Raw genomic sequence first — 15,567 nt, 5'->3', positions numbered from 1 at the left:
TTTAAGGTTTCAGGGGTCTGGAGGTCTTGATGTCAAGATTCAAGAGAAAAAAGGTTGTTTTAATGCAGAATTACTACTGATAACTTGGGTTTTATTGAGTTATATATTTATCAAGTACTTAGTATGTGTCAGGATCTAAGAACCTGTCATGTGTTAATTCATCTCAGCTTCAAAATAATCATATAATAGAGGTGAGTATTCTCATCTCATCTCTTTATGCAGCAGATGGAGGCCCAAGGAGTTTAAGGGACTCACACAAAGCCTTCCAGTAAATGGCAGAGTCAAGATTTTAATACAGAAAGTTTGCTTCAGAACATGTATACCTGACTTTCAGGATGTGTATTTATAAAGGGTTTTGGTTTGGGCAGTGTGAGGGATTGAACCTAGGACCTCATACATGCCAGGTAAGAGTTCTACCACACAACTATGGTCCCCAACTCCTTGACTGGTACCTAAATGGTTTCTTTTGAATCACTGACTATAAGAGGCCTAAAGATAGCACTTAGGTCTGGTTTTTCTCCAAAGATCAGAGCCCTAGTATAGTATCTCCACTTGGTGCCTGCTCAGTAATGGAGCTATCTACTTTCTAGGGATAATTTTCAGTTTTCAAAGTTTACTGGCCAAATGAACCAGTTTTTCTGGTGGAAGGTAATCTGGGACACAACTGTTTTACATGGAGCAATACTTCCTAGACACTTACATGATAAAACTAGATGCTAATTTAATGAAACAATAACAACTAAGTACTAGTGCTATATATTTACAGCTTTTCAATGTGCTATGGGGGTGAGAAAAACTCATAATTATAGTGTATTATTCACTGGCCTCTGCTCACAAAGAATTCAAGGGCTTAAGAAAACACTGCTGGACATGGAGAGAAAAAGTTCTTTTGAAGAAAACAAACCAGAAAACAATTCATATTTTACCAAAATTCTAAAATTTTGAATGAACTGCAACTTAATGTAGCAGCAATAACCATTTCCTACAATGATCAAATCCTCAAAGGCAGGACCTTATTTATATGGAAAAAGGGGTTTCACATGATTTATGTAAGAGTTAGAATGTTTACTTTTGGGGAGGATATGATAGAAAGGAATGTCATCAGGACTAAATATTTCTGGATTAACTAATATCAAAATCAATCTGAATTACTGACTCAAAATTACGATATTCTAATACTCAATTTCCAAGTCCTTGTATATCCTATAAAACTAACCAAGGGTTTTCTAAATGTTGAAGTAATTTTAGGAGGTACCTTAGAATCTGAGATTTTTGGAGTCAGTTTATGTCCCAAAATAAAAGTCAAGTCAGGGAAGAGTCTTTATTTTCTTTTTCACTTGTTAAGACTCTTTTAAAAATAATTAGGTAGTAGAGCATAACTCAATGCTAGAGCACTTGCCTAGCATGTGCCAGGGCCTGGGTTCAATTCCCGAGTATCTCAAAACAAAAGCAAAAACAGAAACTACATGTCACCCTTGCCTGCCTTCCTGAATATGTATACTTACTAGATATCTGCATGCTATATCTGCTATAAAAGGCCTTTGCAGAAAAGTCTCCTCTGCAAAGATTCTTTTAACATAGATTGAGCCTTTCGACCAAATAACATGAATTTTCCAAATATCACATTAAAAACTACTGCAAGCAGACTAAAAAAGAAAAAGGCGGGAGCCAAACTCTTCACTCAGCCTGGATTTCATTGCAGAAATTTAGAATGAGCCTTTAGCCACATTACACAGTGATGGCAATAAACATGCTGCATTTAAGTTAGAAACACATTTCCTTTTAGTTTATTCCAGCTCCTAACATACATTCGTTGCAGCAATTTTATTTTTTGCAGATCCAATAATATTGAACAAACAGAAAAGGTCTAGATTTTATCTGTTGCTTGGTAACATAAGCACCAAATAAAAATAAGAGGAAATAGTTCCCAAAATTATGGAAAGAGAGATAGAGAATCCACACTCATCATGGGATGTGATGAGTTTCTTCAACAGTTTCCTAACCAGTTAAATGTGCACACACACACACACACACACACACACACACACACACACACAGAAAGGAGGATGAGAAGTTGCTAACTACTTATATGCTAACAGAATTTTAAAAGCATAATAAGATGTAAGGAATGAACTAGGTTTCATTCAAGAGTATATATTTTCAGTTTATAGATGAACTAAAGCTGCATTGGTATTTGAAAGTGTTATCTTATACCCAGGTGTGGTGGCACATACCTGTAATCCCAATGCTTTGGAGACTGAAACAGGAGAATTACAGGCTTGAGGACGGCCTCAGCAATGTAGTGAGACCCTCAGTAACCGAGTGAGATCCTATTTCAAAATAAAAAGGGCTGGGGCTACCCCAGCTCAGAGGTAGAATGCTTTTGGGTTCATTCTCCAGTAGCACCAAAAAAAAGTCATATTTCTGTCTGTCTGAAATTACCAAAACTTAGTTGTGACTTTAAAGTATCATTGTATTGACACCCTTGAAAAGGGGCTCAGTTTTTGTTTTGATCATGTGTAACATCAATTTGTTCATCCCATGACACTCCTGCACACCTAGCATCCCCGTACCAACCACTGCTTGAATCCTACCTTCTTTACAATACTAGCCTTCAAAGTTTTGAGTGAAAATATTAGAGGTTAAATAAATGTCTGCACTTGGTCTCTTAAAACATTTTTGTATTGGTGGCCTTTTAAATTTATATTTATAATGATTCAGGGGAATGGCAAAATGATTTGTTCAGTACGCTTGTGTTGGGATATTGTGAATAGAAAGAAATAAAGGGGTAGCTGTAACAACTATTTTCAAGGCAGGACAGCCATTTAGACATCTCAATGGTAAGGCGTAGATTTCTAATTATAGCCCCTGTAGTTTGCAATGGGGGTGTAGACACAGTCCTATTATGTCAGTGTTAATTGAAACCATGAGAACGAGCTCTCTTTGGCATAGGAGCTATTAATTTTCATGGTGCATGTAACTACTCGTGCATTTCCAAAATACCACAACAGACTTCACCCTTCCAGGCAAACTGCTGCTATAAGCAGGTAAGTAAGAAACGTATCATGAATCATGACAAATAGAGTTGGAATAAGTAATATAAAGTTGTGCAGCACCAGGGTATTCTTGAACCATCTGCTACTAATTAAGGGAGTTTTCTGAAGTTTGAATTGAAAGCCCAATGGAGTGAACTGAAATCACTGGATGTTTGTGCCCCAAAACCTAAAGCAAGGAAAATCCTCCTCAACTAAGCAGTTCCTTTCTCTTGATATATGTGAAGTTTGCAGGTGCTAATAGCCTTTAAGGCTTAGGGGTGACCAAAATCATCGTTCTAGTTCTAACTGCAACCCTTTTGTTGCAAAAATAAACTGGAGAAGCATAGGATCCACTCATAAAGAGAAAGTGGGAACATTTCTAAGTATGTAATCAGAAGCCAAGACTAGGATGGTTGTCATATTTGACTTTGTAAATAAGCATGAAAGGTGGGTCCCTTCAATTAGAAAATATGTTCCCTGCTTTGAAAGGTATTTTTTAGGCTCAAGGCTTTTATTAGGTTCCAAAAGAAGGTATGTTCACTTCATGTTCCACCTGGAAGTTACACTATTGAAGGGATGGGAATTCACATATATGAATAAACATTATTTGACTACCCAAAATAGTAGAGAATATTAACTGTAGACTAATCATGGATTTTTCCAACATGTTCCATTTCAAACATGTTTTTGATAGCCAGCTCATTACTGTCTTCTCCATACTGCTGTACTTGAAATTCTGTTTAACTGGCAGTCCTACTAAAAAAATTAATGCAATAAATATTTTTCAAGTACATACATATGTCTGGTATCTGTCTACACAGAAATATTCTCCAACTGATGGATTTTTATGCAATTCTTATTTATGAACTCTTAGAAATGCATTTGATGCCTATGTGTCTTATTATTTTGTAATTTAGATAATAGTACCCAACTTAATTGAAGAGTATGATTTCAAGTCATCCCATATGTCTAGATGAAGCTCAATGGTGAAGCCAAAACAGTATTTTTCTAAAAAGTTTTCAATTGTAAATACAATGCTTAGAAAAGCCATGAAACATTATTTTTCACCTTTCTGTCTTTTCTGCTTAGGATGAACACAAGGTAGTTTTACAGGAGAACCAAATGTATTAGGTGAATTATCATGTAAAGGTTTTGGACCTAGAATAGCTGTGTAATGTTCTATGGACTGACTTAAGTGTTTTCAAGATTAATAAAGGTTTTTAGGGTTGGCAGAAGGGCTGGCATCAGATTATTCCTTTAAATTATAACAATCACTCTTCAACTCAGCCTCATATGCCCCAACAAATATTTAAAACTTATAATGAAAATATCAGAAAGAAAAAGAGCACGTGAGCAAAACCATACTGCAAAGAATAGTTTCCTGAGAGCTTATGGTCTGGAGATGAGAGAGAACAAACAATATTGTAATAATGAATGCAGCCAACCAATCAATCAATCCTTATCATCACCTAATTCTAATATGGAAAACCCTATAAGCATCTATTTTTTTGTAACACCCTACCCTTTATAATACTTTTCTTCACTCTGGTAAACATGAGCTTTCTCTTTTACTAAGGTGACCACACATCCTAAGGAGTCTTGGATGCTTATTAACAATTTTATTATGTATTTTTTTATCATTTTTAAATTATTTATTGACACATGTTGCTTTTTAGAATTGTTTAGACAACTTCTGATTTAGACAATAAACATACTAGTTTGGACAATGAGTTATAAGGTCACCCTAACTGTAGTTGGACTCTCTGATAAGGAGTTAAGTGGCTATTTTACAATTTGCAATACTGTCCAATTTTTATGCTGACCATTCTCCAGTCTTCAAAATGACTAAAGGGCATAAGCACAAGTTTCCCTGTCTTGCAAAGATAACTGCCTCAGTATTTATTTCTTCCCTGGTACTGGGTCATGGAAGAGAAATGGTGCAACGGCCTTCAACAAGTTCAGGAGTTGGGTGAGGAACTCAGGGGCAGGCAGGGTGTTTGCTTGCATGTGCAAAGTCCTGTTTCTCACCCCTAACATGGCAAAAAAGTTTCAAATTTAACCTTTTCCCCTTTGAAATCATGCTCAAATCCCTACTACATGAAACCAAAGAAAGCAATACTTCTTTGGAAGAATCAGGAGATAAAGGCAGAGATGCACAGTCTCCTCCACTTTGAAGACAGAATACTCCCTTCTCCCTTAGTCCTCCTGAATGAGACCCATGAAGTGCCTTCTAAACTGGCTCAAAGGAGCAATCTCACAAGTATTGGTCTATAGTCCAATTCACTTAATTCACAAATGAGGAAACTGAGGCCATTCCATTAGCTCCTGTTCACATATTGCAATTTTTTTTCCTTTTGGTACTAGAGATTGAGTCCATGGGTTTTCTATCTCTGAGCTATACCTCCAACCCCTAGTTTTCGAATAGAGTGTCACTAAGTTGCTTATGCTGGCCTCAAATCTATGATCTTCCTGTCTTAGCCTCCCAAGTACTGAGATGACAGGTTGTGCCACCATGCCAGGCTTACAATTTTATTTCCTTTGGTGATAATCCTATGAACAAATTCATTTTCGAGGGTGGTGTGGCCCACATTAATTGTTACAGAAAGCACTGTTTTCTTTTTGTGTGTGTGGGGTTCCTGGAAACCCTTCTACCTCCGGGCTACACTCCCAGACCTATTTTATATTTTCATTTGGAAACAGGGTCTCTTAAGCCAGGGAGGCTGGCTTCGAACCTTCGCGATCCTCCTGTCTCTGCCTCCCAAGCGCAGGGATTAAAAGCCTGCGCTACCGTTACTGGGAAAGCACTGTTTTCTAAAGAGCTCCAAGTACACTTTAAATAAACATTTGGCTTCTGTAATAATGGATTTTGTATACTACAACTGGTGGGCTGAAACATAGTCACTAAAAACAATCAAATGTAGAGCCTGTATGTATGTGTCTTTGTCACGAGGAGAAAGAGAATAAACCAAAAAAAGTAGATAGATTATTAGCCTCATTTAAAAAATTCCAATGCAAGGTGGACACACATCCTACCCTAAGAATGACAGCCAAGGAAACCACAAAAAAGAATAACAAGGATATATAAAGATGTTCATTATGGTATTATTTAGTAACTATAAAAGGTACATGTATAAGGACAGAATGTAAGAGAAGGGAGAGGCAACAGATGAAGAAAAGAGAAACCAGAATACTGTTGAACCAATGAAATACCAGAGATTTTTGTACTTTCCCAAACTTTCTTTTAAAATGGAACAAAACAAAAACAGAAACACTTAACACAAATAGCACTTACCACAGAGACTTTGCTCACAACATCTCTTGCAACTGCTAAGCCTTGAGCAAATGTACGGGCTGCTACAAAGGCACGAGTGACCTGTAGCTTCAGCTTCCGGGGGACATCTCCAAAGGGCTTCAGCTGCTCAGTATACTTGCTCACGCATTCTAGATACTCATCTGTGAAGTGGTACTGAGAGTTCACCAGGCGGAACATCCGCTCCAGAAGGCGAGCCCAGAAGTCATTAAGCATTTCTTCCAGGTTCACATTCCCCACCACATAGTAGCGCTTCAACTCTATGAAGAGATCTTTAAATAGCTCTGAATTTTGCATGTATAAGCGGCCATATGTCTTCACAAACATATCATTCAGGGATTTCTCTGCATTTTCAAGCAGTTCTTTGAAAAATTCTAAAAAAAACATAAAAGGAAGACAAATGAAAGAAGGGTTTCTTTTTTAGTAATAGCAGTGCTTTCCAAATAAACTTGAAAACTGAAAAGAATCAAGAAATTAAATTGGAAAATATGTTTGTGTACAGTGTGAATGTCTTCTGGGTAATTTGGCATCTCAGATAAACTTGTTGGTGAAAGGAAACCTATGTTACAATGTCACATATGTTTTGACATCTGAGAGGGAAAAAACAAAAATTTAAAGCAACAACTTCTGAGGAGTCAGAACAACCTTCTCTCTGTAAAAAAAAAGTACTATATAAAAATGAGCATAATATGTCTAAAATATCAGGTTTTCAATACATTTTTGCTGCAAAATTCTACACCAAAAGTGAATCATTCTCACTAGTTGTAACCTAAGACCTGGACAGGTGTTCTCAAAAGTTCTTTTACTTGGACATGAGCTTTTTTCTCTTCTCCTCATTACTTATCTATGTGGCATGGCTGGAAAAGGCACTAAGCCAAGGAACATAATGAAACACCCTTAGAAGCAAGCACACAAATTTTGAAAACAACTTCTTAGGTATTCCTCTGTGATATTAGTATAAATTGAGGGTATCCAAGTTAACCTTGGGTTCCAAAAAGATTCATACAGTAACATCACGATACTCTAGCACGTGGTGTGTGTGTGTGTGTGTGTGTGTGTGTGTGTGTGTGTGTGTGTGTGTGTGTGTTTTTCTGTCTGTCTTTCCAGCAAAGAGACCCAAGTAATATATATGAAGATGTCATCCCTAACAACCTTACTAGTATGTACAGGGAGGGAGCAGGAGGATAGTGGAATGGGGTGAGGAGGGAAACACACTAAGAGATGTTACGTGCATATATGAACATATCACTTTGAGTTTCACTGTAATATATAATCATATTGCAACCATAAATTCTAAAAATAAATAAAACCAAAAATGAAAATAAATAGTCATCTCCCCCACTAAAATGCATTCAACCACAGCTTTGGTACATTTGTAAAATGAGATGGAAAAATAACCGAAAAAGAGAAATGAGAATACTTGCTTTTACCACATAACTATCACCTAAATGTAAAGATTTTAATCTCTCATGTACAAATCATGAATTCCTTTTCTCCTGCAGCTTTTCTCGGAAAATTCAATGAACAGAAGAGCTAACACAGTATCTGTAATATTAATCATTCTTCAAGAATTTCTTGCTTGGTATAAAAATAAATACTTCATGATATCAAGTTTGCAAACATAAAGTATAAGAAATACCAGAGTAAAGTACAAGGACCACATCAAATAAAAAACTGTCTCTAAGTGAGCATGGAGCAGAAAGAAAATGTAAAACCTACTTCAAAGCCAGAAAACTGGTGAGTTTATCAAAATGCGACAGTGCTACAAAACTGTTCTCAACTCATGCTGGGTAGACATATAAGAGGTTGACAACTAGTTCCTAATATTTTTGTAAACTTGACCTGAGGTAGATTGATGCATATGGCCTTCCTTATATACCTATGCTTCTTGCTCTCCAAACTCATCACTGCATTCTGATTCCAGTATATTTTTTTGGTGGGGAGGAAGGGATTTATCTCCTCATTTTATCTATTTTTTCCTTCTACTATTTTTGCTCTTTTATTTCCTGGACTTTAAGAAAGGGGGTGGGCTCTCTCAGCAGAGTAAGTTAAAGGTAGGCCAACTCATCCCTATTGGCATTTTTATCAAAGTTCTTTCCCACAAAGTAAGAGGGCAGAACCTTCAAAGAGAGCTACAGGAACTTTACTAGTCACTGTTCTCCAAAGGAAAAGGACCATTAGAAAAAATTATATATATTCTAATAAGGAGACTTAGATTAGAGGCTAAATGGCCATTTACAGGATGGAGAGACAGGGAATCCAGCTGCCCAGTCCAAGAAGCAAAAGTTAATTAGGGGGCCCCCAGTCCTGGGACAAAGGCCTGAAAACCCACTAGAGAGCTGCTGGTACAAGTCTAAATTCAAAGTCCATGGGCAAGATCAGCATGAAGGGGGTACATTATGAGCACTAGCAAGAGCTGGGTTCCCTTTCCTCCACAATTTTGGTTTGTCTGTGCCCCCTACCTACTGGATGGTGCTGTTGGCACTCAGTGTGGCTCTTCCCCACTGAGCTCACTGACCCAACCTTCCTTCGAAACACCTCATAAACACATCAAGAAGTGTATTTTTACCAATTCTCTAGACACTCCTCAATCCAGTCAAATTGACAACCAAGACCAATTATCATAGAAGAGCCATATAAGAAAACTACTATGTGGGAAGGCCTATAAAAGTCCCCTGAGTAGTTCTCAATGTGTGAGCTAGGAACCTGCACTGCATCAGAACCATCTAGGAAATTCTTAAAAATACTGTTCCCCAGACCCACCCCAGACTTGCTGAATCAAAAGCGCTGGGGGGATCCGAGCCATGTGTCATTCTACTGTTACCCTAAGGTTGGAGAACAATTGCTCCAGCTAATGAAACTTCCATTTTACCTCTCACTACCAATCTCCAGCAGCTCAGGGACTGTGCTGAATAGGAAGCACTTAAAGCAAGCAATATTGGGTTGTTGTTTTACGGTACTGGGGACTGAACAAAGTGGTACTCTAGATAGAGTTATATCCTCAGCCCTTTTTTTATTTTATTTTTAATTTTGAGACAGAGTCTTTCTAAGTTACCCAGGCTGGTCTTGAATTTGTGATCCTCTTGCCTCATCCTTCAAAGTCAATGGGATTACAGGAGTGTGATACAAGTTCCCAGCAGCAGTACTGTTTTAATTAAGAGGGGTTTTTTTTCTAATGAATTGCACTTTAAAAGATTTTTTATGCCAGGCGTGGTGGCACACACTTGTAATCCCCACGCTTGGGAGGCGGAGACAGGAGGATCGCGCTGGTTCGAAGCCAGCCTCACTGGCTTAAGAGACTCTGTTTCCACATAAAATGTTAAAAAATAGGTCTGGGAGTGTAGCCCGTGGGAGTGTATCCCGGAGGTAGAAGGGCTTCCAGGAACCCCAGTACAACAACAACAACAACAAAAAATAATAAATAAAATAAAAGATTTTTTGTGTTGCTAGGAGTGACTTTTGCTGTTTTCTTGGGGAAATTTTTTCTTATATAAGAATCTCTCAACTACATATAAAGTATCATCTGGTCTCTGCCCCACATCATTCTTGAATTGCTAGCCTTCTAGCTAAGTTGTGTTTACTGATCTGGGACATAAAAGTATTTGTGAGCTGTTTTATTACGTGTCCTTTAGTTTGCATACTCACATACTGGAAAAATAAAGTCTGAAATATGGAAGCCTTGTTTCAATCCAGGGTTATTAATGTTTCATGACCTAAAAGAGAAAATTACAACAGCAACTGCAGGTTCTTTATAGTAGTTTTGTATTATATTTTGCATAAGAAATAGGTGTTAGCCGGGCATGGTGGTGCATGCTTGTAATCCTAGCATTTGGGAGGCAGAGACCAGAGGGTCATGGTTCGCGGACAGCCTCAGCTACTTAGTGAGGCCCTTTGCAACTCAGTGAGACCCTGTTTCAAAAAATAAAAATACTAAAAAATAGAACCAGGGGTATAGCTCAGAGGTAGAATGGTTCTGGGTTCCAAATCTAGTACCACCAAAAAAATTAAAGAAAGAAATAGGTGTTAAGAATTATGTAACTTGTGCTTTCATACTCATTTAATAACTAATGCTCAAAACTCACTTGCATTTTTTTTTGGTGGTACTTGGGATGGAACCCAGGGGCCTTCTACCTCCAGGCTACACTCTCAGACCTATTTTGTATTTTATTTGGAAACAGGGTCTCTTAAGCCAGCTGAGGCTGGCTTCGGACCCGGGTGATCCTCCTGTCTCCGCCTCCCAAGCCTGGGAATTACAAGCCTCCTGCGCCACCACTTCCAGCTCACTTAAATTCTTAATGAGTGGCACCTACAGCTATTTTTTTAGGATGGGAGAATACAGAGTGGTACATTGAGCTTAGTTTTAATTTAAAACTAAAAACGTCAAAAGCTTATCCTCCAGGCTTCAAAGAGCTGTAAGCTGAACATTCTATGAAGAAAGTTAAACATTCCATTTGGGGCAGGAACTTATCGATTGATGCAGCTGTATAAGATATTGATTGATGCAGGAATATAAGATAAATGATTATATGTAGAGGAGACTGATTTGAAAGTAACATCAACACCATCACAGACATTACATTAGTTCCTATATCTCGTGTTCTGTCTAGGAAAATTAGAAAGAGATGGGGGAAGAGAGGGAAAGAGAGATGAAAGGAGGGAGATAAAGGGAATGGAGGGGAGGGGAGAAGAAGGGATGGGAGGGAAGGGGAGGGGAGGGAAGAGAAGGAGAGGGAAGGAAAAAGGATGGTAGAGAGGAGAGGGGAGGGGAGGGGAGGGGAGGGGAGGAGAGGGAGGAGAGGGGAGGGGAGGGGAGGGGAGGGGAGGAGAGGGGAGGGGAGGGGAGGAGAGGAGAGGAGAGGAGAGGGGAGGGAGAACATGCATTTGTTAGTTTTAACTTTCAGAGATTTGCTTAGTCCTGCATACACACTAAATCCTAATTCATTTCATCATTTTGAAATTTTATTTCCTTTCCTTCACATTTTAAAAGATTCTTTAATGTGACCATATAAATTGCAAATATAAAAACCACTTGAATGTACATGTGGTTAATAAATGCTTGAGAAATTCTATAAAACTGATATAACAAGTTAAAACCTCACAATTTAATCTCTCCAAATGGCTGTGCAATTTGAGAAGTATGTACTGAGTGGCTATTATAGGTTCAAATCAAAGCACAGGCTGAACTATGCACCTTAACCCTCCTTCTACCCAGAGACAGTAATGAAAATTTCTAAAAAGACAAATTTCTCCCATCCAATTCACCTTTACTACACCATCACATTCCACTTGTGGTTTTGAGTGTGCCAGAAAAATTTAAAACATATATGGTATTCTTAATCCCATATTTCACATAGCCAATTCTTAAATATTCATCTTTCCCCTATGGAAGTCAATAAAACAAAAATGAAAGGGTCCAAAAGACTCAGCCTAATTTCTCCTTAGACTTATTTCCACTGGTCTTGTTAAATGGGTCTGTTATACCTATAGGGGACCTCATAAGAATGGCAGATATAAATTAAATTTAAAATTTATAGCAATTAGATACAATATCTACCAGAGCATAATAGTTTTCTATTGGCAGAAATGACTGAAAACCCTTTTGCTTCCTATTAAGGGTATTCCTATTAAACCCTAGCAGTATTCATATTTTTTACATAATTCTTTACATCCTCGCTCCTTGACCCATTCTTTCCATGACATTTCCTTCTACAGTGAGGACTGGAACACAAATTAGACATTCAGGCCCTGGTGCTTAGCCATCAATAGCACTTTATTAATTGCTGTAATGCTCATCTCCACTGCCCTCTTATTCTCAGAAATTCAGGATTAAAGTCAGATCCTAACTGCTGAAGAAGAGCTATCTATGCCAAGGCATCCATCGATCATCCTTCCTAATTATTATGCCTGCAATCAATTCTAAGACACAACGTAGCCAAGGGTAGTGGAAACCAGAGTTGCACACTGATCAGAGGCTAGTTCTCTCTAGTAGCTATTGTGTTTGTTCACGAAACTACTACTGCTCAGAGAGTCTGCTTTAAGTAGAAGAAAATTGGAGAGGAGGTAGTTAATGGATATTTGAAACATGGTGTCTGTGACCAGAGTTTATTTGCTCTTCAATTGTCAGTTTAGAGCTTTAAGTATACATGTTGTAAGGATCAAGCAGCTGTTACTCCTTGAGTTCATGAATGGTCACTTAACACAAGGATGGGAATAAGTGCCATAACATGTTATGAATCTAAAGCACCATGACATAGTGAGAAAAGCCTGAGACTCTCATTTAAGAGCTGTATGGCCATGGCTGGGCAAAAGGCATGCCTTCTCGAGGCTCTGTGGCCCCATCTGCACTATTAGTTATATGTTAAGTGATACTGTCACACTTCAAATTTGTTCATATCAATAGTCACTTTGAAAACTCTTAAGATTAGTTTTTACCTTTCCTAGAAGAGTTGAAAAATAATCCATCTGGGAGAACATAAATGAAGTCAAAGGTCTGCCCTGAAGATCCAAGGCCTTATAAAACTCAGAGCTGTTTATACAAAAGGAAATGCTTAATGTCCCTACCTTCCAAGGTTGTGAAACGTCTCAGGCATCTAAGAGGGTGGGAGCAGCTACAGAGTGGAAAAACAAGGACTGGAGAAACCTCAACCCTGGCAAGATGATTTATATTACATTAAAAGAATGCCATGCATATCACATACATAAAAATTAGAACTAGTCAGCAAGTCAATCTTCAACCCCTTCCCATGTGTTTCATTTACATATTACCTTGTTTGCCAGAAGTCTACTCAGTATAGAGACTGAATTGGTGGAATGTAAGTATTTTCCAGTATAAAATTCAATTATTCTTAATGTCAGTAGTACCAATTTAACATGGGAAAAACTACAGTAAAGAGGCAAAACTTTTCCACACAGGAGTTTTCTACATAAATATCCTGTCTTTTAAAAAAAGAAAAAGAACATCATGTACTCCTGGAACTTTTACTGCCAGCCAGCCACTTGTCTTGCATCAAATAAACATTCAAAATTCTTGAAAAAGGTCAAAGGACCTCCAGTTCTGCTATTAAATGCCATTATAAACAATCAACTGGCCATTGATTAATGAGCTACAATGTATTCTAGAATCAACACATGACCTTAACCGACTGGAAGCCCTTGCTATTTCAATCCATTTGCTTGGTGTTATACGTTACCATCTCATATTTACCTTGTTAGAAAGATGTCTTTTACATAGAAGGATAAATTTCCCCTTTACTAAAAATGCTGTATTTCATATAGCCCTGGAGAATCATGCAAACATGAATTTCTCACATTAACAAAATTCCTGAGATGAGAAGCTTCTTTGTAAATGCTGCAAAAAATCAAACTTTTAAAACTGTTAAGAAAACTTAAGGAGTTGCACTCTACCATTCATTCACCCAAGATCAAGCGATTAATGGAGAATGGCTAACACAGGCATCTACATATGTAAGAGGGAAAGGACAATCAGGACGCATTTAACTGATACACTCAAACCGGGTTATCATTATCTCTGTCTTGCTTTTTTCATAAAGTTTGAAAGTTTTTTGTTAATTTTTAGTATTAGGGATTAAATACAGGAGCAGTCTACCTCTGAGCCATACCCCCAGCCCTTTTTAAATTTGTTTTTTGGTTTGAAACTAAGTTACTGAGAGTTTTGCTATATTGCTGAAACTGGTCTTGAACCTGCAAGCGGCCTATGTCAGCCTCCCAAGTACTGGTATTACAGGTATTAGTCACCACACTCAGCTGTGAAAAGGTTTTTTTATTTATAAATTTTGATTATACATGATAGTGGGATTCATTGTTACATATTTGTACATGCACACATATATGATTTGGTCAGTTTATTGATCCTTTCCCCCACTGGTCAATTGATCAATTGGTCAATTAATCCTTTCCCCATTCCATGAGATTTTCTTTTTTTATTTTCAATACAGTATTTTATTTTTATTTGGTGCATTATAATTTTACATCATATTGGGGTACAAAATGTCAGAAAAATACATGTACACAACCCTTGTGAAAATTCTTAACAGGCACTTTCCTGTATCATGCCATCAACTCACTTCTCAAGGGTGCCAGATTGGATACTAGTATACCAAAAGGTCACCTACTCAACTACTGTCTATTAGTACAGAGCAAATTAATAGGTGGCACCTAGGTTGACAGGCCAATGACATACCAAAGTGTACGAGGTGGGGGTGTCTTGCCAAAGTAGGATCAGCCTTTCTTCGCAAGGATACTTTTATCACTTGAATGCATTTTAAATGTCTCCACAGTAGGAAAAAAATACATTTCTCTCTGCTGGTCCCTACTGTTTGGCTAACAGTGGTCACAAACTTAGGCTCGGTACTGCATAGTCAGTGCTCTTGCTAGACATCATTCCATTTTTTAAAAGGGCACTCCCATCACCAACTAACCAATTGGCTTTATGATTCCCAAGCTTCTTTGCATTCAGAAGTGCCTAAAAAAGGCTGAGAGCACCTATATGTAAGCTAGAAAGCTATAGCAGCCACTGCAAGTATTCTAGATGCTACGCTATGTGTGACTTGTCAGGGGGGCACCATATGGTTTTACAAAAAACCTCCTAATATAGTCTATCTGTTCAGATCTCATGTAAAGTGAAATATCAGGGCACAAAATCACAGAATCAGTATGATGTGTGTGTGTGTGTGTGTGTGTGTGTGTGTGTGTGTGTGTTTTCAACTGAGGGTTGAACCCAGCCCAGACTCATTTTTTATTTTGCAACAAGATCTCACTAGATTGCTGAGAGTCTCACTATAATGCTTAGGATGTCCTCAAATCTGGAAGCCTCCTGTCTCAGCCTCCCGAGTACTGAGACTGTGTGTGTCACCAGGTCCAGCTAGAATCAGAATGATTTTAATTTGCATGTATGCATGTATTATCTAGTCACAAAAAAAGATGAGGTAATACAATGGCAATGGTGGAATGTTGGGGATAAAAGGTGATTTTTCAATGTATGTTTTTCAATTTTGTTCTTCAATTTTCAGTGATACTTAGTTTTCTTTCTTTTTTTTTCAGTACTGGGGATGGAATGGAACCCAAGGGGCAATCTACCTCCAAGCTATACCCCAGACCTATTTTTTATTCTTTATTTAAAACAGGGTCTCACTGAATTGCAGAAGGCCTCACTAAGTAGCTCAGGCTGACCACGAACTGCCGAACTGCAATCCTCCTGTCTCA

At 37.9% G+C, this 15,567-nt stretch overlaps 1 protein-coding gene across 1 annotated transcript in view; it reads right to left on the bottom strand.

The window, feature by feature from the left end:
- GPC4 (glypican 4) overlaps positions 1-15,567 on the bottom strand; it is a gene marked incomplete at both ends in the record, with an annotated part of 122,350 nt that overhangs the window by 14,119 nt on the left and 92,664 nt on the right. Inside the window, one exon of the mRNA XM_080719273.1 lies at positions 6,328-6,719. Coding sequence (XP_080575399.1) covers positions 6,328-6,719 — 392 coding nt within the window. The remainder of the gene's footprint in view (positions 1-6,327; positions 6,720-15,567) is intronic.

Source organism: Muscardinus avellanarius (genome assembly GCF_963383645.1).
Source record: "Muscardinus avellanarius genome assembly, chromosome: X".
Lineage (NCBI taxonomy): Eukaryota > Metazoa > Chordata > Mammalia > Rodentia > Gliridae > Muscardinus > Muscardinus avellanarius.
Note: the sequence above shows the minus strand (reverse complement) of the source record. Positions and strands in the feature narration are given on the sequence as shown.